Source organism: Calliphora vicina, chromosome 3 (assembly GCF_958450345.1).
Source record: "Calliphora vicina chromosome 3, idCalVici1.1, whole genome shotgun sequence".
Taxonomy (NCBI): Eukaryota; Metazoa; Arthropoda; class Insecta; order Diptera; family Calliphoridae; genus Calliphora; species Calliphora vicina.
In genome coordinates, this window is record NC_088782.1 from 29,582,686 (window position 1) to 29,609,525 (window position 26,840).

The 26,840-nt window shown below is 32.4% G+C and overlaps 2 protein-coding genes across 4 annotated transcripts in view; one reads left to right on the forward strand and one right to left on the reverse strand.

Moving 5' to 3' along the window:
* The window catches only part of LOC135955950 (dynein heavy chain, cytoplasmic), a 28,904-nt gene extending 13,425 nt beyond the window's left edge, over positions 1-15,479 (reverse strand). For 2 of the 3 annotated variants that reach the window (XM_065506381.1, XM_065506382.1), the window contains exons 1-13: positions 15,130-15,479; positions 10,532-11,106; positions 9,435-10,466; positions 8,939-9,342; positions 8,721-8,826; positions 6,421-6,576; positions 5,437-6,361; positions 4,817-5,381; positions 3,341-4,730; positions 3,158-3,280; positions 2,043-3,095; positions 815-1,593; positions 340-713 (exon numbers count right to left, since the gene is read on the reverse strand). In XM_065506381.1, coding sequence (XP_065362453.1) covers positions 340-713; positions 815-1,593; positions 2,043-3,095; positions 3,158-3,280; positions 3,341-4,730; positions 4,817-5,381; positions 5,437-6,361; positions 6,421-6,576; positions 8,721-8,826; positions 8,939-9,342; positions 9,435-10,466; positions 10,532-11,106; positions 15,130-15,373 — 7,726 coding nt within the window. In that variant the 5' untranslated portion in view covers positions 15,374-15,479. The remainder of the gene's footprint in view (positions 1-339; positions 714-814; positions 1,594-2,042; positions 3,096-3,157; positions 3,281-3,340; positions 4,731-4,816; positions 5,382-5,436; positions 6,362-6,420; positions 6,577-8,720; positions 8,827-8,938; positions 9,343-9,434; positions 10,467-10,531; positions 11,107-15,129) is intronic. The other variant, XM_065506383.1, reaches the window with a different exon arrangement.
* A 1,498-nt stretch (positions 15,480-16,977) lies between these two features.
* LeuRS-m (Leucyl-tRNA synthetase, mitochondrial) lies at positions 16,978-20,146 on the forward strand. The gene is made up of 4 exons (XM_065505068.1): positions 16,978-17,133; positions 17,195-18,995; positions 19,196-19,437; positions 19,499-20,146. Exons 1-4 carry the CDS (start codon positions 17,044-17,046, stop codon positions 19,982-19,984), a joined length of 2,619 nt encoding a protein of 872 aa, XP_065361140.1. The 5' UTR covers positions 16,978-17,043; the 3' UTR covers positions 19,985-20,146.
* Positions 20,147-26,840: the final 6,694 nt, after the last annotated feature.

A 26,840-nucleotide genomic window follows, 5' to 3' on the forward strand; every position in this document is an offset into this window, starting at 1 on the left:
ATAATTTAAAATTAAAGAGACCTATATTCGGCTGTGACGAATCTTATACACACTTATCCACACATAGTATACTTTTTGGTGGACAAAAAGTTTTGATGAAAACAATGTTTGTTAAAAAATTACATGGAAAAAAGTCCAGCTAAAAAATATTTTTTCCAGATTTTGACCCATTATCGTTCCGACTATAGCGGGATTACAATTTTTTTACAAACCTTTGTTTTTACCAAAATTTTTTTCACCAAATTTTTTTTTTTTAAATTTATCAAGTATACTTTGTACAGGGTATTTAAAAAATTTACACTCTTGTTTTTAGTTTTTTTCATATTATTTTGAACTTACCCAAAGGTTTATGTTCAGCCAACCAGGTGTACAGCAAAGATTCGTGACGTACGGTATCCAATGTAGGTACCACAATATCGGGCGAAGCCACTTTATGAGTTTCCACCTCAATAACGGGAACCTTATTGGACCAGGGTACCCATTCACCATTCATGCTGACTTCAAAATCTATAATTGGAACACCACTTGATCCTGGCAGTGGTACGGTTGTAACACTACGTACAAAATCACCCAAATCAGTGCGTACTTTAAGTTTAGCATCACCAGCAAACGACCAAAGTACTGAGTAAACCAAGGCCTTGGGTATATAATGTTCTAGTTGATCTGCCGAGCAAGGGAAATCGGGATGGGTGGAGTTGTAATTCAAGACATTTCTATTTAAAAAACAAAAGTAATATTAAATATTATTAAAAAATAACGTTTATGTATTTCCAGTTAAAGTGTTAAACTACTAAATATTTTATAATTTCATTACCTTGCAGCTTGATTCAACATTGAGAACAAAGAACTCAATGCCCGCAGACGTGTAAAGTCCATAATGTGCTCTTGATCCATGGCATATTCCAAACTGCGCACCACAATGCCATCGGCCGAGAAGAAGGGTTGCAACAACAACGCAATATCACGTTGTACCTGCAATGAAGGCGAGACTTCGTCTTCCTTATCCTTAACCGGCTTAACAATGCCCACAAAATCGTCATCGTTATCCTCCAAGGGTATTGAACGCAAACGTGACAAGTAATTTTCAAAGATCATTTCGGTCGAAAGAACATCTTCGGAGAACCAAACCATACCACAACGAGATACAGTAGCCAAAGTGGCGTATTTCAAGTCCTGTACCTCAAACATAATGCGTACATTTGGAGGTAATGACAAACGTTCACCATTGGGAAGGGTTAACAGCTTGTTGTCATCCAACACAGAATTCAAATTTTCAACCCACTCAGGATCGACATCACCATCGAAGATGATCCATTGACGTTTATTGATTTCACCGCGAACATTATCGATGATTTTACGCAAGACATGAGTGAACAAACCGTCAGTCCACTCACGAGTATTTGGATCCAAAACACCATATAAAGCTTCCTTCGAAATGGCCTTGGGATCAATGACATGAGCCACACCCTCCATGCCCTCGAAACGTTCAAGAGCCTTGAGTAAAGTACGCCAGGCGGTAGATTTGCCCGAACCGGAGGGACCCACCATCATAAGGCCATGATTGAGACGGGAGATTTGATAAAGTTGTAAAACCTAAATACAACAAGTATTTGGATAAAGTTAATATAATTATTTTAAGGGTATAGAACGCAATAAACACTAAATAAACAGCGTTTTTAACAAGTTTAAAAGGTGGTTTTTAACGAATTGTATTGTTAGTTTATTTTAAACCTTCTTTAAACTTGTCTGTTGTAAGTGCAAAGCAAAAGCTTAGAAAATTTCTTACTTTATCAACCCAAGTTTCACCAAATCCCTGTTTTCATTTATGTATATACAAATTTGTTAATAATTTTTACAGGTTTTCATTTAGTTTTGTGTAAGTTTGTTTTTTTAATGATTTTAAGAGAAATTTGAAATTAATAAGGAAGAAATTTAATAAAAAACAAATTGTTTAAATTGAAAAACGGTTACAAAAAATGTCTAAACAGTAAATGGCAAAAGTTCTTACCAACTTTACCATTTGAATAAAAAGAGAAACTTACTTTTTCCATCCAAGCGGCTCCCTGTTCATCACCTTCACCACATACCAAATAATCCTCTTGGCAGACTTTACGGATTTCCTCTTTCAAGCCCTTCATTTCAGCTCTGGTGTAACCAATGTTGGGGAAGACATCACTCAAGAGAGAGAACAATAGAGGTATATCTTCAGCCACCAATTTGGGCACCATGGTCTCACATACAGACTGTATGAGAATTTCTTGTTCCGGTAGATTTTCAGCTACTTGGGCCTCATCGATGTTTTCTTCGCCACGAGCTCTTAGAGTCTCCTTAATTTTCATAATGCGATCACGTTTGACATTACCAGCTGAAATGAGCACTGATTTCAAGGCACGCAAACCAAAATCGTAGTGAGATTGGTTGGACAACTGTTCGTCACACAACTTAAAGAAGGGCACAATCTTGCAGGCCAACTTTTCGGCCGAACGGAAACCTTGCGAGAACAACATAACTTCAGCAATAAGTTGACGATCAGGTTTGGTCATGGCCAAAGAACGGAAGAGTTTCTTCAAGTTGTCGGGCAAATTGGAACGGCCAGCATAGCCAGGATTCATGGTAATGAATATAGCCATATCGGTTGAGACACGCACTTGTTTGCCCACCAATTCCACAGTTATGCTCTCCTTATTTGAGTCCATTTCGTATTTCAATGCCTCCTGTATAGTTTGAATTTGCTGGGAACAGGCGGAAAGCATTCGTTCCTCCAAACGATTGAATTCATCGAAACAACCCCAAGCGCCTACTTGACAAAGACCCACGAAGATACGACCCATTGCTTGGAAATCAAATGTTTCGTCACAATTGAAGACCAACACAAAGCGACCCAATTGATTGCCCAAAGCTTTAACGGATTCTGTTTTACCCGTACCAGCGGGACCGAACGGCGAACCACCCAAACGTGATTCCAAGGCTTGAGTCATTGTCAAATAGCAACGATCGGTTAAAGGAGTTTGGACCAAACGATCCTGTACGCCCAAATACTCAAAGCCATAGAAGAAGCGAGCATTAGCCATGTGAATGGTAAGTTGTTGTAAAACCTATATAAAAAGATAATATAAAATCAAACCTAAAATCAAATGAACAAAACAATGGTAATTACCTCGGTTTGTCGGGGATCAAAATAGAATCTCATTTCACATAACCATTGGAAGGATTTGGGGCTGGTGACGCCATTGGTAATCAAACGTCTAGTTACCGTACGTTTGTGTACAAATTCATTGATCTAAAATCAATTTTATTAATATATTACTTTCCAAAAATACGACTCTTTAACAAAACGTACCAAATGTTCTAATTTCTTTCTGCGCAAAGCTGGTTGTTCTTGCAATACCGAATCAGCCAATACATTGAGTGTGGATTCCACAGTGCCTAAAACACGTTGCAATGGTTTGGTGCTATTGGCCTCAGAGGCCTGTTGTAAACCAGCTTCTACATCTTCGGACCAGAGAATCTGAGCGGCTAAAACCACGATTTGAGCTTGATATTTGTCACACCATTCCATATATTTTTGGGGTTCAATTTGTCCTTCACGGAATTGCTTGATATCCTGGACAGCTTGAGCCAACAAAGAAGCCAAAGTGAAACGCATTTGTTTCTCCACCATTGACAGCCATTCATTGATTTTAGGGTGCTCCACAGTGGAGACGGGATTCATGAATTTAACTTCTTCTCCCTCGCGTGATGAAATACCCAAAATAACTGTATTGTCTTCATTCAGCAGAATGGCAGTAATGCCGGCAAACATTTTCTTGAAATGCTTTTGTAAACGGGCAATATTTTTACTGTTGCCAATAATCTCCAAAAGATCTTCATCGCCCACAAAGTAGAAACGTGGGAAGGAAGTACGTTCACGTTCCAAATATTCACCCAAAGCCTTTTGAATTTTACCCAAAAGATCAGCTAAACGTTCGAGAGATCTCTGTACAGCCGGTATATTCAAAACGTCCATTACTTTAGGGGACTTGGCCACCTTCTTCATGAGACCCAAAAATTCTGAGCTAATACTATGGAATCTAGAAGTTTCCTGAGGCAATAAAGACTTAATGTCAGCACTGCCCGAGAATATGCCCTCCAAATAAACCCATCTACGTTGTACATCAATCCAAACATCAAAGAGAGCATTAATGCGATTCAATTTCTCTTCCCAGGTGATTGTTTCCTCTTCGAAGACCTTGTAGAAAGGTGACAATTTCATGGCAGCCACCGAGTTAATGTGTTCCTTCACCTTATTGAACAAATCATCCCAGCCACGTATAATGCGACATTTATTTTGATAATTAATCAAATCCAATTCATAACTTTGCCAGGTATCTCTGACTTGTTTCAAGAACTCCTCCAAGGCCATTTCACCCTGAGCAACACGCATTATATCCTTTACAATATTCTCATTCTTTTGCAAATTAACATCCCAAACCTGACCTAGAGTTAGATCGGAAATGACCCAGTTAACACGCAACTCTTTAGTCAATTGTTTCCAGTGACGTTCTTTGAGAGCATCGGATTTGAGTTCAACAATCAACATGTTAACCTTGATGTAACTTTGAATTAATTTCTTAACATACTCATATGACTCGTACATACGTAAACGAGCGGGCAACTCTTTGAGTTGGGACATTAAAGCCTCCAACTGTTGACGCAATTTACGTGGTTGTACGGATAACCAAGGTTTTTCACTGAAATAAAGTAAATAATAAGAGGCGGAACATTGAAAGACAATGTTAGACAATTTTTTCAAACAGAATATTATGTTGAAACTTACCGAGTTTCATCAATTTGAGTCCAAACTTTGGACAACTCACTCCAAACGCCACGCAAATCTTGTAATTCTTCCAAAGCCACATTCATGCGTTCTGAGCTATTATTGGGCACAGCAGATTCTTGCAATTCCAAAGCTTCCTTAGCCTTGGCCACATTGTCGCGTTCCTCCTTCAAACGAGAATATTTACTCTCGAACATTTGCAATTGTTGAAGAGCATCATCAGGGCGTATTTTGCCACCAGTTGGTTTATTATCTTCCCAATCTTTAAGGAAATCAATAGTGCGAGTTTCCACTGCTTTGTCTTCGGCCACGATTTTGGCTTGCAAGCTGGCCACTTGAGTTTGTATTGCAGTGTCTTTGCGTTTAATGATTTCATTGAAGGCCGACCATTCACCTTCGATGTTGTCGACATGCAACCAATTGTTGGGGAATTGGAAACGTTGACGTTCCAAAATGCGCTGAGCCTCACGGAACACCTCGACCTGTTTGTCCCAGACCAACATTTCCTTTTTGAGAGATTGCACATAAGTAATGAAACTGACGGCGTCTGTAGTGCTGGCAGCCTCTGTAAATTGAAATTATTATAATTTTAATTTCTTTTAAACATCTTTCAAACTTACCAATGCTTTGCATTTCCAAATCAGTTCTAGACTTGGATACCTTAGTGTGGAATGTCGACATTTCATTACCCAATAGGGTGCCGAATTTGCCCAAGGCCTCCTTATGCCAGGAGTCATACTTCAAGGTGACTTTAGCTTGTACCTTGGCATAATCAATAACAATGGGACCGTAAGCCCGTCTGGTATCCGATGTATCAAATGTAGTTCTGGATTTCTTAATATCGTTCAAACATTTGATCCATAAGTTGACGTCTTCGCCCAAACGGCCATATAAAGTATCGGCTTGCAGATCCCACAAAGATTGATAACGCAGCCATTCATCGACATAGTTACGTACCTCACCAATTTTACTCTCAATGGCATCGTAGGCATTTTCCAATATTTTATTTTCCGGCAATTTTGTCAACAGATTGCGATAAGTTTGCGATACAGGCTTATCCAAACCCACTTGATAACGAGAGCTTTGCAAACGCACTTGGGATGTAACAATAGCTTGCCAGGCAAACAATTGTTGCATAATTTGGAATCTGGCCTCCTCTATGGAAGGATACAAATACATTTGTTGATTGGTAATGCGTATTTCGTGAACAGCATTTTGGATTTGTGGCTCTCCGCCTAGCTTGTGAGTAGGCTGAACTGGAGCATCAGTGTCCATAGAAAGATCGACTTCTTTTTTATTGCCAGTTAAGGCTTCAGTCCAGGCTTGTATACCGGCCTGTAAACGCATAGCTAGTTTTTTCTCCACCTCTTCATCGAGACGTGTTACCCAGACACTTAAATTGGAGTATTGGCGTAGAGATAAATCGTCAACAGCATGTTGTATTTTAGACAAAATCTCTACAAAAGTGGCAGCACTATAAGGACAAGTTTCCAAAGAGCGTACATCAACATCCAATTGTTCCTCAACCACCAAAAGATCTTCAACCTTTACACAAACAAATATATTAAAAAAGTAGTCTTAAATAATATTTCCCCTCAACTTACCTTTTCTTGGAACTGGGTAACGCATTCCGACAAACGTAATACATATGGATCCAATTTATAAGACTCCCATACCAAACCAATACCCTCAGAAACTAAATTCAAAACATCCTTGCGCAAACCAGCTACCAAGGGCACAATACTGGCACGATCTTCAATCTAATTTATTAAATAAATAAATTTAAAAATAATCTCATAACACATCTCAATTAAATTCAATAAAAATGTTTAGCAATTACTACTTTTAAGTGCCTTTAGACAAAAGCATGCTTTTTTATGGATTTTTTTTTAATAATTTTTATTAAAGTAAAATTAAAAACTTCTACTCTAATAATAATTTTGGTTTTGATAAGAAATTAAAATATAAAATCATGATAATAAACCATTTTTGTTTTCGTTTTCAATTACTACCTTGAAGACAGAATTTTGTGCTAAACTCCTATTATTTAGCTGCATGTAAGTAAAAAAGGATAATGATATTTGTTTGTAGGTTTTGAGAAGGTGGGTGAGATAAGGGTAAAAATATGTATGTATATGCATGAATATTGTTTTATTACGAAAACTAAATTTAAATTAAAAATAAACTGCTTTAAACACAAAAAATTATAAAAGTTAATAAATGTAAAATGACCATACACAATTTATTTGGCAAACATTTTTTATTAACTTTAATAAACATTTGTGAATACTGCTGAAGGTATATTTGTACGAGTAAAAATTGTAAAATTGTGTCAAAATTATAAATACTAAAGCTTTTTATGCTGCTGACCTTTTAGATAAGGTGCATGCGTTTACTTTTTTTGATTATTAAAATTTGAAATTAAAAAATCTTAAAATAATGAGGGTATTCATTTAAAAAAAATGGAAAATTATACTTTGGTTTTTTTAAACTTTTAGACAACAAACACAAAGAAAAAAATTCCACTTTTCCAATTTTTTTCTTTATGTTTGTTGTCTAAAAGTTTAAAAAAATCAGAGTGTAATTCTTCATTTTTTTAAATGAATAATAATACCCTTAGTATAACAAAAATCAAAATTATGTGATATATTTGAAAAATAATTAGAAGGTATTTGTTTAACTTAAAAAAAGTGTGGTTATAATGTTTAAGGTATATAAAAGTTTGAATAAAAAGTAAATGGATTGCAGAAACAAATATTAAGCAAGTAATAAACCTTTTTTTATTTTATATTTACCAAAAAAATAATAAAAACAATCTTAATTTTGTTAACGAATTGTTTTAAAATATTGGTTTTTGAAAGCCGAATAAAAAAAATCAACAAAATCTTTTACATTAAAATTGTATAGCGATGTCTTTCTGTTGAAATCAACCCTCACATAGGATTGGTATATCAATATATCAGTTATGGTATATTATATTGAAAATCGGGGTAATGGGCCCACAAATGGCTAAGATACAAGTCAGGGCACACTTAGAAAGGTGACTGCATCACTACAACAATACAAAAACAACATGTACTTTGTTTTTGTTAAAAAGTAGGTGAACTGTCAAAGTTGCCTGTTGTTGTTTTTGCTTTTGGGTTGTTGTATTTTTAGCCACAACAACCACAAGTGAATTGACAATTCAAACTGAATAAAAAAAATAATCAGCTGTTTCATCACAGTCACCTTTCTAAGTATGCCCTGATACAAGTAAAAGACCATGACTGCATAAAGTTGTTTACCAATTTTTTCAGAAACTTTTCCAATGGCAGAATTTTTAAAAAATTGCAAGCCTTTTGAAAAATTAGTTTTTGCATATTTCAGAAGTTTTTAGAGAAAACATAATTTTCTGAATGTTGCATACGCATATTACGCACTTCAATCAGGTATAATTTCATTAAGGAAAGTTTTATACCCAACACCATTCGTCGAATATTGATTGTAGACCCCACAACTTATATATATTTTGAGTCCTTATGAAACTTAAAGACGATCTAGCTATGTGCATCGGAATGTCTGTCGATAACAAAAATATGTTTTTAATATGAATTTCAAGGCTTTTAAGACCTCCAAGTCTATTTGACACCTGAGTATCCGTCTCATCTATGAAAATACCAATCCCTGTTCATATAACAAAAAATGCTGATATAACAAAAAGTTAACTCAAATTTCTTAAAAAGAAACGAATTTTTATAAATTAAAAAAACCGCTTATTTCTTCCAAATTTTAAATTTCCTTGATATAAATAACATGGTTTTTCTTTCAAAGTTCTTTAAAATTTAATTTCTAATTAAATGTATTTTGCTTAAGCTTTGTTTCTGCTTGCAAAAATTGCAAAAATAATAATAAAAATAAAACTTACCTTTTCCAAAGTACGTTCATAAGTGCGTACACTTTCGATCAAGGAAATGGCATAAGGATAAATTTGATTAGCCTGATGGGCCTTGTTAACAATTGTCAAGGGTACTCTAAAATTGTATAAAGAAAAAAAAAAACATAAGTTAAATTCCAATACCTCGACAAATCTACAGAAATTAAACAATATTAACATGAAAACGGATTATTACTGAAATAACTTACCTAAAACTTAAATTCTTAATATTTCTCACTTCCTTGGACAATGTTATAATTTCGGGCAAAAAGTTAACGCGCAACTTTAAGATATTACCTTTGCCCGAACGTGAACGGGCCGAATCAATGGTGAATATACGACCGGTGCTGCCAAAGTTACGTTCTTGTACTTTACGAGCCCATTCCTGGAATACTTCATCGATATTGAGTTTAGCACGGAAGCTATCACCATCGGCTTTAAGTTTTTGTCCCTCAATGTGTGATTCCCAGCCCTTGCCCAAAACATCTTCGACACGTTTTAAGTACATGGTTAGTTGGTTATTTATTTGACGAGCCCATATAATGGAGCCGGCCACCGGAGGCAAATCGCGTACGGTAGATAAGCGACAACTTTTTGATTGAGGATATTGGACCTATAGAAATAATTTTAATGTAAAATTCATTCGTATTTGTTATATTTATTAATAAGTATAGTAATAAGTATTACCGCCTAACGATTATTTACCTTGAATTTTTCATGTAAAGCCTCAATATCATCCTTGACTCTCTGTATAAGTTGAGTTTGATATTCACGTATAGCTCCCCGAATATGAGGTCTCACAAACAGAGCATTGAATCTTGAGAAAATACGGAACATTTCATTGGCATTCTTAGCTGTTCCTAGCTGATCACGTAGATGGGCAGTGATGCGTGTTTCCACACGATCAATACGTTCCTCATAGCGCTTTACAGCAGCTTCCCAAGCTTCTGAACCCTCTTTCGTAATGTCTAAGCAATCTACTTCTTTGACATTTTCATAAGCCAAATTGACTTCTTCAATTGCATTGGCATCATCAGCTTCCAAGCTATAAGGTTGTTTGGCCTCAATGGCATTTTCAATTTGTTGTTGCTGTTTAGTTGGGCGCAATACACGCAAGATTACAGTGCGCAATTGTTCATGTTGTCTGCGGAATTTGCGCATATGTTCCATGCGTGTTTGCAACTTCTTGTGGGCTGGCGAAACACGCCATACCATTTTCAAATGCTCATCACGCTTCTTCTTAACAATATCACGCAAGAGTCCTTGCAGTTTATCGTACTCATCATCCCAGCAGCTAAAGATTTCGAAACATTGATTCATGACACGTTCGAATTCATCGAAGGGAATATGCATTAGGCGACGAGTACCCAAAACCTTCAACAATTGTTGAGACAAGTCACGGGAAATAGCCTCAATAAGTTTAAGGCAACGTTGTATGGGATACTTGGTATTACGAACTTTACGCAAGTGAGAGAAAATCTGCTGGACAGCAGGTCTAATTTTCTCCAATTCTGTGGCTGAGAGTAAATCATTAATGGGGAAATCTTTCATTAAAGGATTATAATCAGCCACCATGGCCAGAGCCTGCTTAAGGCCGGTGTCAGTATCAAACGACACGGTGGCATGGAAACGCTTGCCATGCTTCAAAATATCCAAGGTCAAAGCTACCTCAGGACTCTCACGTTTCTCCTGGATGCGATAAAGAGCCCTTTCCAAATTCAACCAAAAGGAAATTTCCTAAAATCAAACATAATTTAAATTATAAACAATTGATTATGTATCTATGTGTAAGAAAATCTAACCTGCAGAGCAGTACCCGAAGAAGGATCACGATCCAATTTGGTAACCTTTTTGATTTCCTTAATCCAACGATTTACACCATTCTGCAGTTGATTCAAAAACGATGAGTCTTCTACTTTATCGCCAAAGTCTCCCACTTTAGCTTTACGATTCTCATCGGAACACTTGCGTATAACTGAATTTACCATGGCATGGGCAGTTAAAGTTATTTCGGGTATGTCAATGTTTTGTTGCAAATGCAAAAGACCCATTTCAAGTTCAGCCAATTTCTTCTCAACGGAAGGAGCCATCTTATCGCCATCACGATCGGCTCTTCCGGATTCTTTGACATACGATTTGAAATAGGGTGCCAATGATTTGCTAATGAAAGCATGCAAAGTCTCATAAGGCGAACCATCCGAAAAGTTAATAAGTCGCAATTGGGAATGTATGGACTTGTCAGCTTCTATGACAGCACCACGTTTGATGCAGGCCAACGATGCCATACGGCTGTTGGTGAAATGAACATCGTTGCTGATTTGATAGTTGACGAACTCTTTTTCTTCCTCGCCTTCAGCGGGTTGTTCATTTTCGTCTTCTGCAAGAAAATAATAGAATAAACATATTCATTTAAAAGCAAAACAAAAACAAGTTTACTTCGTTTAGAATACAACAATTTACGAAAAAATAAAACGAATAAATATTAATAACCTTGATCTATATATTCTTAACACATTTTCATTATCAAGGTAAGCACACAACCAATAGTCAGTCTACGTCTAAAAACATACAACTCATGTCCTCGACAACAACCTTCACAATACAAATTCACACATTTCATTCGTTCACACTCAAGGTTCTCACCTTGATTATGAAGGTAATTTCAGTCCATTACTCCCTACAATATTTTAACCTTCGCATTCAATGTGATGGCATTGAATCGCAAACGACAACCTTCAATTCAATGTCACTGTTTTCAGTGCGCTTCTACTGTATAAAGTATGATAATTATTCAAGGTCATTCGATATTTTATTTCAAGTACAAAACAAAAATGATTTAAAAAGCTAATAAAAAGCTTTTTTTGATGTCGAAACAAACACGGAAGAGAGTTTTTTTTCGTCAGTTTTATTATTAATTAAGCACATATTTTGCATACGCTCATACATCTCGAACGGGGGTAGGAGAATATTTATTTTATTGTTATAGAAATAATGCAGAATTATAAAACAGCAAATGAGTGTTGTTTTATAGAATAGGAGGTAGCAGAGTGTAATGATAATGAATTATTTGCAATAAAGAGAGGACTTAGGAATGAATGATCTCCATTCATGATTCATTATAAAAGTTGTATTGCTTGCAATAAATATTTTTTGAAGTATTTAGATTTTTAAAAATTTACTTCAGGTGAAAAAAAAGGTTTTTGGTGAAATAAAAAACGGTTTTTAGTGAAAATAATGTTTTTTTTTTAATAAAAAACTACTGTTTTTGTGAAATAGCTGTCGGGGTTTTCAACATCCTCCTATACTTTTTTATTGGGTTTAAGTGCAATACAGACAGCTTCGATCAAGTCTACATTTTCCACCAGAATTATCAAAATTTAAAAAAAATATAAGATTTCAGAATATCATTTACCATAAAAGCTGAAATACATGCACTTGTAGTTGCGTCCCTTTGAATTTCTTTAATAAAGTCGCGTTTTAGTGCAATAATTTTGTTCATATTTAGTGCTGAGTTGAAAATTAGCAGCCTCACTAAACATTAGTGATAGTGAGTTAAAAAATTTTGCACTCAAAATTAAATTAGTTGATTTAAAAAAAATGCAATCATCAGTTTATTGCAACTTTTTTTTCTGCTCTAATATGAGTGCAACTTCAAATTGTGCACTAAATTTTTAAGTTCAAAATGGTTTAAGTTTATTTCTGTGCACTATTTTAAAACTTAAGACTAATATTTCATTAAAAATAACAAAAAATATTTAAAATTTTTATTTTTCGAAATTGGATTCAACAATTTCATGACTACTCATTTTTGAAAATTTAGTGATAGTAGATAATGCAGCCTTTTTTTGATTGCAGGTTAAAATTTTACACTAATTAATTGTAGTGCAGATTTTTGCACTAAATCTTCGTTTAGTGATAGTTAAAAAATTATCACTATTTTTTTAGAGCTAGTTAAGAAATAAGCATTATCACTAAAGCTGATAAAAAATAGTGCAAACTAATTTGTTTGCAATTTTAGTGAGTGATAGTGAAATGATTATTTCAATCAACATTTAGTGCACTACCCCCAATTATGGATAAAACGAATAAAAAAATAGATTTTAAATGTTTGTGTAGTTCCGTCCATTTGCATTTCGTCCCCTCAATAAAACAATAGTGTATAAGCATATACATACATTATTTTTTATATTACACAATAAGAATTTACATAACTAATTCTATATGTCGTCAAAATTTGCAGAAATTCTACTTCCACAAAGTGGGTTAGTAGACACAAAAATTTTAAACTCAAGTATTTCGAAATGACAAAAAAATTATACACTATTGTTTTATTAAGGGGACGATTTAATGTATGTAGCTATGTAAGGGTGGGCCGATTTTGACAAAAAAATTTCGATATTATACCATCGATTTGATTTTTCGATAGCTTTTGGCATGGGAAAAAAATTTCCGCTACGACATATCAAAAAATGAATTCAGAAAAATTCAAAAAATTCAACAAATTTACATTTACTTTTTAGGTTAGTAGCAGGATGCACTAAGTAAGGTGAAATCAACAATGAAAATGTGAATAAAAACATTTCATATACAGCCCAATTATGAATAAAAAATTTCGCGGGAGTTTTTTCCCATTGAATTTGAATAGGAAAAATGAGAAAAGGGAGAAAACTCCAGGGGAATTTTTGTTCATAATTGGGCTGGTAATGAAATTTGGATAAAGCACGTTGTTCTTTTTCAAATATAATTAAAATTTAACGGCCGCTTTTTAGTTAATATGCAAAAATAACAAAAGCTTTGTGTTTACATTGGTAACGGTTTTGTCAAAGATTATTTACATTATGTGTTGACATAAAAAATAATAAATTTAAAAATTCTAACAAAAATTAAAATCTCTTTAATTCTGAAAAACATTTTGAAGCAAAATTTTGCTAAAATCAACTTTAATAAAAATAATAACAAAAAGATACAAAATAATCAGGTGGGTATCAATAAAATTGAACTTAAAAAATAAACAACCCATTAAAAAATCTAAGAGATGCCAAAATAAAATTAGTTTATTGTTTATTTGATAAATTCAATTTTGACAGAACCTATGCACTTGTCAGCAAGAAATATTCACCCTTGTTTCGTACTATATTAAAGATAAAATGAAAACTGTTTCTTTAATCTAGTACGAAACTGTCGTAGGCGTATGAAATTTACGCCAACCACGACAAGGGTGATTGTGTTTGTTGTCGAAACGCTCTCACCTTATTTATTACATCATGTAAATACAAATCAACTCAGAAATAACTCAGCAGTGACTATGTGAAATTTCCAATATAAAAAGTTTCTAAACAACTGAGTGGTAGGTACATAGTTCACGCATATTAAAGGAGATGTAAAATTGTAGGTATATAATTCACCCCAAAATATTTTATAGAATTTTACTAGGTAAATATAAATACAAAAGATATTTTTTAGAGCCTATTTATATTGGGGATTAAGCGCAGCAATTTTATTTTAAATTGCTTCAAAGCCCATTTCACGATTGCATCCATAAAATTGTGCCTTTTCATAATAACTTTTGACAATTAACAACAATTCAAAAGCAAAACATGAAAAGTCATGCGACATAGTGCAACATTTCCTACCCCTTTTGATACTCTACACTTCTTCCTCACGAACAAACAAGTTGCTGCAATTTATCGCACGAAAAGCCAATATAAATAGGCTCTTATTTTGTACTAATTATAATTTAAACATGTAAATCTAATACATAATAGGAATACAGCATTTCTAAATTAAAAAAACAAATTGGTTAATATTTTCTTATTTCCATACACTGTATTACGTATTCTATTTGCACTAAATATAAATAGATTTATTAATGTATAGGACAGGTCATATAGACCATACACAGTGACGTCATAGCTATTATCAGCACACATGTTATGATTTGTTTATAAACAACAAAAAAACGTGTAGTTTGATAACAATGCAAAAAAAAATGTAAAAGAATATAAATAACAAGCATTTGTTTACAAACAAATTAACAGCTGTCTTTTATTTATACCGGTTTTGACTTGCCGACAAAATTGTACTAGAACAAAATTTATATTTCAAAGTAATAGATGAACATGAGTCATCAAAATTAAAATGACGTCAATTTTTTCAGCAAAATGAGAAAAAAAACTAAGATTGATTTTTTCCAATTAGAAGATTGAAAAATGAAATATGTATAGCAAAAATGAAAAAATTATAATATAAATGAAACATTTTTTGGAATTGCATTTTGTTTACATAAATTATTAATATAAAACCAAATATAAGCTCCATTTCTAACAATTGCATCGATTTATGGGCGTAACCTTTGATTCATCCCAAGTCCCGTTAGAATTTTTCTTCAATACATACTAACCTTTTAAGCAATTTCTTTGTATGTACAAAGCTTGCACTTGGGGATCCGACAAGAATTTTTTAATCCTTTCCTGATTATCCAGATCCTCCAGGGCTAAATTCAATGCCGGTGGAACAACATCTTCCTCCGGCAAAAGAATGGTAACAGCTTTGCGTATGTAATTAGCGAAAGCTCCATAATCCACTATGGTAACATTTTGTACTGCCTCCACCGAAGTGTCGGGATTTTCCAAAGAATCACCCATAAGGAAACACTTATACTTTCACTATATTTATGATGTTTTTGTGTATTTGAAATGAATTTAGTATCAGTTTTCTTTGTTTGCAAAATTTTTTCACGGAGCGTCGATTGATTACGTCCGCACTTTATGTGAAAATTCAATCGACTGTGCAAAAAATATGAAATGTTGATGCCACCTTGATTTCAGTAGATTTCTATTGAGTGTACGGGGAAATCGTTCACACATGTTTTTAAAATTTTCTTTATACATTTAGTAACTTATAGTATTTGATGAATTAAACTATAACTAATTTAAAATTTTGCATATAAAACGAGTTATAAAATATATATAAAGGTTGTTGTTTTATTAAAAACATTATCTCAATATATGCAATAAAAATTTCCTGTAATAATGGCAAATGAAAATAAAGATATGGCAGCATTATATTTTAGTTGGGTACAGAGTTGCATTAACATAATATAAAATTGTAATAGATTATTAGGAATAATAAGGAAAATAATTATAGCAACTAAACGTATTAAACTGGTATCAATAATTCATAAATAATTTTATATCTATATTTGGCTTTTTACTACGAAACTAATAAGTGAATAAATAAAATCTTTATATTGTAAAAATAAATATGTAGTGCTGAAAGCTTACAATGTGCAATAATATTTTTAATTATATAAAATATTTTCTTTTCAGACTTTAGACAGTTTTACAACAATCTTTCTTATTCTTTATAAAATTTTTATAATTTTGAAGCAAAAATGTATATTGATTTTGTAAAATTTAAATAATACTATAAATAAAATTTTAATACAAATTCATGCCAAATTTAAAATGGAACGTTTTTTTTAAATATTAAACATGTTTTGCAAATATGTCTGAATATTTTTAATAGACGGCCTGAAAGTTGACATTAATGAAAGATTGACAGAATTCATTCACACAGTGGAAGAACTAAACAAAGTGGAAATAAATCTGTTCATTCTAAAAGGATAGTCCGATTTTAAAATTTACAATGGCTATGTGGCAGTTGTAGTTGTGATTAGTTTTTGAATTTAAAATACCAAGGGGGAGCCGAGTCACAAGACTCAAAAATAATCAAAATTCAAAATGATGGCAAATTTTTGTTTTTGATTTGAAAGTTATATGGAATATACTAAAAGTGATCTACAAAAGCTACATTTATACATATTATCTTCTTTAGCTTACGAGATATTCGCATTTGAAGAATTAAAAATTCAGTAAAGACTTTTTTGCAAAAATAAAGAACATTTTTTTAAATGCAATATAATTTTAGTTTACAGAATTTACAGTCAAAATGCAAAAGTGAAATAAATGAGATTTGTTATTGAGAATCCGATGATTATGATTTATCACTGACATTTAACCAAATAACTAAACCTTTCTCTATAATTAATTAAGAATTTAAGCCATTTGGCTTAAATTCTCTACTGATGTACAGTTTTTATAGCAAAAGCAATAATCGAATTTTGCTTATTCATGACTTGGCAACCTTGTTTCCCCTTATTCTATTACAAAAGCAACAGTAAAACAGCTGTAGCAAAGAGAAAGCATCAGCTGTTCGGTTTTGTTATAAACGCCGCCGGAGGTGGTTAATGTAGTATTTTAGTTGAAAAAAAGAATAATTTTCCTTGAAATTTCTAACTTAAAAGTTAAAAAAAATGCTGATTTTACTTAAGTCACGTTGGCTGCAACAAGCTGGGAAAATTTGCCAAAGAAGATGGTTGAGACAAAGTTGTACAGAGCTAAAAGTAAGTGTACAACAATATGCCAGGATGATGCAACGTCTAAATGTATTTATTTTCTCTGCAGGATTTGGAATTGACCAATGATATGAAACATAAAATTGAAAAGCATTGGAGCAGTACATTAAATGAAGGAAAATTCAATTACAACAAGTTGGATAAGAAATTCTATGTCTTGTCAATGTTTCCCTATCCCTCGGGAAATTTGCACATGGGCCATGTGAGAGTGTACACTATAAGTGATACAGTGGCGCGTTTTCAACGCATGTGCGGTCTAAATGTCTTCCAACCCATTGGCTGGGATGCTTTTGGCCTGCCGGCGGAAAATGCTGCCATACAAAGGGGTATAGCACCCAAAGACTGGACTGAGAAAAATATTCAACAAATGAAACAGCAATTGGAAGATTTAGGTTGCTCATTTGATTGGAAACATGAGCTGTCAACATGCAGTCCTTCGTACTACAAGTGGACTCAAAAATTGTTCCTGATGCTGCATAAAGAAGGTTTGGCTTATCAGAATGAGGCTTTAGTGAATTGGGATCCGATTGATAAAACTGTGTTGGCCGATGAACAGGTGGATGCAAATGGTTGCTCTTGGCGTTCGGGAGCTAAAGTGGAAAAGAAATTGCTTAAACAATGGTTCATAAAAACTACAGCATTTGCCCAACAGCTGTTAGAGGGTTTGGATGATCCTACACTAAGAGATTGGAGGGATATTATAAATCTACAAAGACATTGGATAGGAGAATGTGATGGTTATGGCTTTCAACTGTTCACCTCCGAAGCTAGTTCATTGAGGGTATGGACTCAACATCCAGAATATCTTAAGGATCCTAATGCTTTTGTGGTCGTGAAAACAAATCATTTCTTGGCTAAAGCCAAGGACAAAGCTTTCAATATGACTATAGAAAATCCTTTTACTGGCACTATAATGCCCGTTATTTTCAGTGATGTGCCCGCCTTTGCCAACAAATGCGATGTTTATTTGGCCGCACCTAGTTTTAGGGAAGAAGACAAAGAACTTCAAGAGTCCCTAAGTCTTTCGTTCTTTGCCGATGAGGAGTATAATGCAGTGGACCATAATAAAGAGTTGTTAAGAAAGGAAGTATTGGAGGCTGCACAAAGATTAAAAATTGGTGGATATAAGGTATCTTCCAAATTGCAGGACTGGCTAATATCACGACAAAGATATTGGGGTACCCCCATACCCATGATCCACTGTGACAAATGTGGTGTAGTGCCAGTGCCAGACGAAGAACTTCCCGTAGTATTGCCTGAAAAATTGCTGCTTGAAAAAAATCGCGATGAATCGTTAAAATGTTCCTGTCCCAAGTGTAATAATCCCAATGCACTTAGAGAATCGGACACAATGGATACCTTTGTTGACAGTTCCTGGTATTATTTACGCTACTTGGATCCCGCCAACACAAAAGAGATCTTTGACAAAAATATTATAGCAGAATCTATGCCAGTCGATTTGTATATTGGCGGCAAAGAGCATGCCGTTTTGCATTTATATTACGCTCGTTTTATGAATCATTTTCTTCATTCTCAAGGCCTGGTGCCAAGTTCGGAACCGTTTTCACGTTTGCTGGTGCAGGGTATGGTCATGGGCAGATCTTTTCGCGTTAAAGGCAGTGGCCGTTATGTGCAAGAAGATGAAGTGGATATTGTAAATGCTAAGAAAAATCAAGCAGTACTTAAGGGTACCAAAGATGCGGTAGTAATGACATGGGAGAAAATGTCAAAATCTAAAATGAATGGTGTCGATCCTGGAGATATGTTCAAGGAATATGGTACCGATACAACAAGACTGATAATATTAGCTGATGTGGCGCCGACGTCTCATAGAAATTGGTCAAGTGCAAGTAAGTATTTAGCGTTTTATATTAAACTGAAGCGATCAATTGCTTGTTCTCAATAAATGATAGAATCTGGCATAGAATAAATACATCTATGCCACCTATGGAGTGAGATAGAATTGTTATTCAAAATTTTGATCAAATTCTACAGAACAACAAATACAAATTTTTTTAACCCTACAATATATTTTCTACTTAAATTTCAGCATTCCCTGGTATTCTCAATTGGCAAAAACGCTTGTGGCTGACAGTGAATGAATTCTGTGAACTGCGTTCCTCCTTGGATGAATTGCAAATTGATGTCAACTCTAGCGAATTTCAGGCCGAAGATGAAAAATTATTCGATGCTAGAAATTTCTATGTTAAAGGCGCCACATTTAACTACAGACACACGCATCAACTTAGTGTGGCCATTTCTAAAATGCAGGGACTTACAAATTCCCTAAGAGTAAGTAATTTAAAAATACACAATAAAATTTAAGTTAATTGTGTTTGTATCTTTAACACAGCGTACTCCTAAACATATAATACGTTATGGCAAACATTACGAACGTGCCTTGGCCGCACAACTTATTATGTTAGCACCTATGGCACCACATTTTGCATCAGAATTATGGTCTAAGTTTGCCTCAGCACAAAATCGTTTAAACAGTAGCGCTCCTGAATTGCAGTGGGATGAAGATGTTCTGTCACAAATGTGGCCGGAAATCGATCAGCATTATCAATTGGATTTAGCCATTAAAGTTAATGGTTTTGAAAATTGTTGCATTAAAATACCACGCAGTCATATTGACAAGGTAACGCATAATGATGCATTAGATTTGGCATTTAATACCGATTCAGTGACATCGTACTTAATTGATAAGAAAATACGTACAACGAATTTTGTATTGTATCCGGGCATTGAAGCGATTTTAAATATTTATGTGGATAAAGTTAAGCAGGAAAAACAAACAACCACTTCCAAAGCAAATAATGAAGAAATTGTACATTAAGGTATAGAGTTGTATTGAAATTGTTTTTCATTACAATATATTGTTAATAAGTGGATTGATTAATTATTTAATTTATAAGGTGTTGCATATTTAAAAGTAGGTTAAAGTAAGTTAGACAAATGAGCGCAAAATAAATGACACTTTGATAAGTGAAAATTAAAAGCATTTTGTTATTTTTTTTAAATCATAAGGTGAAAAGGTGTTTTAAACTGGAGGGTTACTTAGTAATTCGATTAGACAGAATAATTATCGTTTTGCAATATATATACGAAGTTACCTTTACGTATTTAAATATTTTACCTTTATTTGTCAAAGATTCGCAAATAGGAATGTATTTTCTTTCTATCCTGCCAAGGGACTCCTCAGAAATCTTACATGTCCAAGGTCTGCTGTAAATATCATCTATTTAACTCAACATTATTTGAAATAAATTCATATTTATTGACATGTTTCATAACCCAGCAGTTAAGCAAGTAGTCAATGTATCCCTAATAGACAAAATGTTAACTAATGTCTGTTTACTTGGATGACTCCAATTTATGTATTTTTGGGTCATTTGACACGAATGTACACTTTGTAGTTTATGTTTATGAGATGTCCAGTTATGTAGCTGTTGAAGTAAACAGTAACCAGACTCTATGTAACCGGCATGTGAATCCAATGCGTTGACTACTTTGGACTAGCTATCGGACAGTCTCATTGTAATCCAAAATGGGTTAATTGACTCTCTGCTTATGACATAAACGCGTTAAAATAATTAGCCACGTAACTAGTTGTCAGCCTAAATGGTAGGTAAATTCACTAGTTCGGGACAATCTCCTGTGTGTATTGTTCTTGTTATTACAAATTTATTATTGGTATTTTTGTTGAGGACGCCCTGACAGGGTGGAGAATGCATTCCAAGAAGCTATTTTTTAAATTAATACAGAGTAATCATAAAACTAATGAACTTGAACCAGAATAAATTTATATTCGAGTAATTGCCAAAAATCTCAAAATTAGGAAGTCTTAATTTTAGTTTCCGCCAAAACTGCAATAATATCCCTTAAAAAATGCTTATTTAAAATTTTTATAAGATATGCAACAGACTACACTTAGAACTTTACTTCATACTCTAATTAAAACAAAAATATAAATATACTTTCAATAAAACGTCTGCAATTAAAAAAAATATCAAAAATTCATCATAGAAACTACGAGTACTACTTATTATAGAAAAAGAATCACTAGTTTTAGAATTAAATACTAAAAAATCTATATATTTAATCAATTTAACGTTTATTTTTATCGTTAATAAAATGCCGTTACTTTTTTCTCATTATTATTGTATGTAAACAAAACAATTTGTAATTGATCTTGCTGCTTTTATAATTCTGCCGCAGAACTTAGCTGCTCACACAAAAAAGTTTGTTTTAATCTATTACAATATTTGCATACAATTGGCGGTTTCCTCTGCCTACTTTTTGACATTTCCTTTCAGTTCATCTTGCAAATGGCATGTATTAGTTAGAATTTTGTTAAATTGTGGAAAATTTAAGAAAAAATCCAAAAAATATTAAAATAACACGGATAAATACTGTATTTTATATGGTTAATTGGATAAATAAAGTGTTTGCTATGAAATCGATATGATAAATAAAGAGATTCTATTGTGTTTAAGTTTTAAATTTCTATTAGTTAGAATTTTGCTAAATTGTGGAAAACTTAAGAACAAATTGAAATAATATTAAAATAACTCGGATAAGTTGATTAATTGTTAATTAGATAAAGTATTTGATATAAAATCATTATGATAAAAACAGAGAAACGGTTGTGTTTAAGTGTTAAGAGTTGTAAGAAGGAGCAGCCACATTGTGTCTAGTGAAATGAAAAAATGGAAAAAAATTAAATCCATTTATTATAACATATATTAATTAGTATGTTTTGCAATTTATTAAATATAAAAAAGCATTAAAGCTTTATGGCCTTTTATATTAAAAAGTGGTTGCTGATACATATTAGTGAAAAAGTGAGTGTTTATAGAAATCTTCTTCATTGGGCGCAACGCATATGTCTCGAAATATGACTACATGAGCCACAGGTATGATATCTCTTGTACATTTGTTAATATCATTGTATTGTTGTATTGACTTCATAAACATTATAAGAGATCACAGATTATCTTCCTTTTTCTATTTGAACCACTATTTACCGAATTAAAGCCAATTTTATGTTTTTTTTTGCATTTTCATATAAAAAATCGATGATCGCCCTTTTTTCCATTTGGACCACTATTTACCGACTTATAGCCACTTTTATGTTTTACTTAATTTTCATATAAAAAATCAATTTTTGTTGAAAATATAAGTGATCACAGATGATCGCCTTTTTCCATTTGGACCACTATTTACCGATTTATAGCCAATTTTATGTTTTACTTGATTTTCATATAAAAAATCGATTTTTGGATGAAAATATAAGTAATTACAGATGATCGTCCTTTTTCCATTTGGACCACCATTTACCGACTTATAGCCACTTTTATGTTTTACTTAATTTTCATATAAAAAATCAATTTTTGTTGAAAATATAAGTGATCACAGATGATCGCCTTTTTCCATTTGGACCACTATTTACCGATTTATAGCCAATTTTATGTTTTACTTGATTTTCATATAAAAAATCGATTTTTGGATGAAAATATGAGTAATTACAGATGATCGTTCTTTTTCCATTTGGACCACTATTTACCGACTTATAGCCACTTTTATGTTTTACTTAATTTTCATATAAAAAATCGAGTTTTGGTTGAAAATATAAGTGATCAGAGATGATCGTCCTTTTTCCATTTGGATCATTATTTACCGACTTATAGCCAATTTTATACCGACTTATAGCCAATTTTATGATCGTCCTTTTTCCATTTGGACCACTAATTACCGACTTATAGCCAACTTTATATTATTCTGGATTTTCATATAAAAAATCGAGTTTCGGTGGAAAATATAAGTGATCACAGTTTATCGCCCTTTTATCATTTGGACCAGTATTTACCGACTTTTAGCCAATTTTATGTTTTTCTGCACTTTTATATAAAAAATCGAGTTTTGGTTTAAAATATAGGTGATCTCAGATAATCGTCCTATTTGCATTTGGACCACTATTTACCGACTTATAGCCAATTTTATGTTTTTTTTTTCATTTTCATATAAAAAATCAATTTTTGGTTGAAAATATAAGTGATGAAAGATGATCGCCCTTTTTCCATTTGGACCACTATTTACCGACTTATAGCCAATTTTATGTTTTACTTATTTTCATATAAAAAATCGATTTTTGTTGAAAATATAAGTGATCACAGATGATCGTCATTTTTCAATTTGGACCACTATTTACCGACTTATAGCCAATTTTATGTTTTAATTAGTTTTCATCTAAAAAATCTATTTTTGGTTGCAAATATAGGTGATCACAGACGATCGTCCTTTTTTCATTTGGACCACTATTTACCGATTTATAGCCAATTTTAAGTTTTTCTGGATTTTCATATAAAAAATTAATTTTTGTTTGAAAATATAGGTGATCACAGATGATCGTCCTTTTTCCATTTGGACCACTATTTTTCTGGATTTTCATATAAAAAATCGATTTTTGGATGATAATATAACTGATCACAGATGATCGTCCTTTTTTCATTTGGACCACTATTTACCGATTTATAGCCAATTTTATGTTTTACTTAATTTTCATATAAAAAATCGATTTTTGTTTGAAAATATAAGTGATCACAGATGAACGCCTTTTTTCCATTTGGACCACTATTTACCGATTTATAGCCAATTTTATGTTTTATTAGATTTCCATATAAAAAATAGATTTTTGGTTGAAAATATCACAGATGATCGATCGTCCTTTTTCCATTTGGATCACTATTTACCGATTTATAGCCAATTTTATGTTTTACTAGATTTCCATATAAAAAATCGATTTTTGTTTGAAAATATAGGCGATCACAGATGATCGTGCTTTTTCCATTTGGACCACTATTTACCGACTTATAGCCAATTTTATGTTTTATTAGATTTCCATATAAAAACATCGAGTTTTGTTGAAAATTAAGTGATCACAGATGATCGTCCTTTTTCCATTTGGATCACTATTTACCGACTTATAGCCAATTTTATGTTTTTCTGGATTTTCATATAAAAAATCGATTTTTTGTTGAAAATATAAGTGATCACCAGGGCAACCAAAATTATGCAATATTATATTTTTTGCTGTGCGTCGTATAAACATATGAGTTAGTTATTTATCCGTTTCAGACAATCTTAAGAATTTTGGCATCGATTTGTTAGTGCATATCTTTGCATATTTGGCTCTTTACTGCATATTTTAGCATATTTTGCGTTTTATACCATATTTTTGCATATTTGACTCATAACTGCATATTTTTATTGCATACTTTCTTTTTTTCATTAGTTTGTTTTCTTAATACAATTTTATTGTTTGTATTGTAATTTTTTATTTCTATATTTTACTACTAGGCTACTAGGCTACTTAAAGAAAAAAATTAGAGTATCCATAATAGACTTATCTTAAATGAATTTTCGTTGACTTAAATGAGCTTAGTTTCACACAATTATTAAAATCATTCCACTATTGTAAGGCTTTTTTATAATTCTATTTAAATTTTGGAAGCCGAATTAAAAAAAAAATCGATTGCAATTTTTACCAACAACTTACACACGTTCTCCATAGAGTCTTTTAATCATATTGAAATGATATAAAAGTGATTTTTAAAGCTTTATGTAGAATAGAAATATTTCGAGAAATTTATCCGGAACATGGGGCACATGGATTGAGCAAGTAAAATATTATGCCACTACTTACAAAAACAATGTTTGAAATATAAGGACGTTTAAAAGATGACACAAATCAACTCTACGGAAATCTAAAACAAAGATTTAGTTTGAACATTTAAAACTTAAGAAAAAAGACAGTATTTTACTGCTAACTATAATAAAATTAATTGAATCAAACTATTTTCATGTAGTGCAAAGACAGTACAATGAAATTTAATCCTATAATAAACAATTTTAATTAATCAGCTCAATATTTTATTTACTTCATATATATTTTTTTAATGAAATTTTGAAACCAAACAATAACCAACTATTTTTAAGTGCATATTTTTTTATTTTAAGAACATATTTTTCGTTTATAAGTGCATATTTTATGCGCATAAAACACTTTTTTTAGAGCATATTTTTGGTTGCCCTGGTGATCGCAGATAATCGTCCTTTTTCCATTTGGACCACTATTTACCGATTTATAGCCAATTTTATGTTTTACTAGATTTCCATATAAAAACATCGAGTTTTGTTGAAAATATAAGTGATCACAGATGATCGTCCTTTTTCCATTTGGACCACTATTTACCGATTTATAACCAATTTTAAGTTTTTCTGGATTTTCATATAAAAAAATAATTTTTGGTTGAAAATATAGGTGATCACAGATGATCGTCCTTTTTCCATTTGGACCACTATTTACCGACTTATAGCCAATTTTATGTTTTTCTGGATTTTCATATAAAAAATCGATTTTTGGATGGTAATATAAGTGATCACAGATGATCGTCCTTTTTTCATTTGGACCACTATTTACCGACTTATAGCCAATTTTATGTTTTACTAGATTTTCATATAAAAAATAGATTTTTGGTTGAAAATATCACAGATGATCGTCCTTTTTCCATTTGGATCACTATTTACCGATTTATAGCCAATTTTATGTTTTACTAGATTTCCATATAAAAAATCGATTTTTGTTTGAAAATATAGGTGATCACAGATGATCGTGCTTTTTCCATTTGGACCACTATTTACCGACTTATAGCCAATTTTATGTTTTATTAGATTTCCATATAAAAACATCGAGTTTTGTTGAAAATTAAGTGATCACAGATGATCGTCCTTTTTCCTTTTGGATCACTATTTACCGACTTATAGCCAATTTTATGTTTTTCTGGATTTTCATATAAAAAATCGATTTTTTGTTGAAAATATAAGTGATCACAGATGATCGTCCTTTTTCCATTTGCACCACTATTTACCGATTTATAGCCAATTTTATGTTTTACTAGATTTCCATATAAAAAATCGATTTTTGGTTGAAAATATAAGTGATCACAGATGATCGTCCTTTTTCCATTTGGACCACTATTTACCGATTTATAGCCAATTTTATGTTTTACTAGATTTCCATATAAAAACATCGAGTTTTGTTGAAAATTAAGTGATCACATCCTTTGATCGTCCTTTTTCCATTTGGACCACTATTTACCGACTTATAGCCAATTTTATGTTTTTCTGGATTTTCATATAAAAAATATTGTTGAAAATATAAGTGATATAAGTGTTGAAAATATAAGTGATCACAGATGATCGTCGTTTTTCCATTTGGACCACTATTTACCGATTTATAGCCAATTTTAAGTTTTTCTGGATTTTCATATAAAAATCGATTTTTGGTTGAAAATATAAATGATCACAGATGATCGTCCTTTTTCCATTTAGGCCACTATTTACCGACTTATAGCCAATTTTATGTTTTACTAGATTTTCATATAAAAAATCGACTTTCACAGATGATCGTCCTTTTTCCTTTTGGACCACTATTTACCGACTTATAGTATTATATGTTATACTAGATTTTCATATAAAAAATCGATTTTTGGTTGGAAATATAAGTGATCACAGATGATCGTCCTTTTTCCATTTGGACCACTTTTTACCGACTTATAGCCTATTATATGTTATACTAGATTTTCATATAAAAAATCGACTTTCACAGATGATCGTCCTTTTTCCATTTG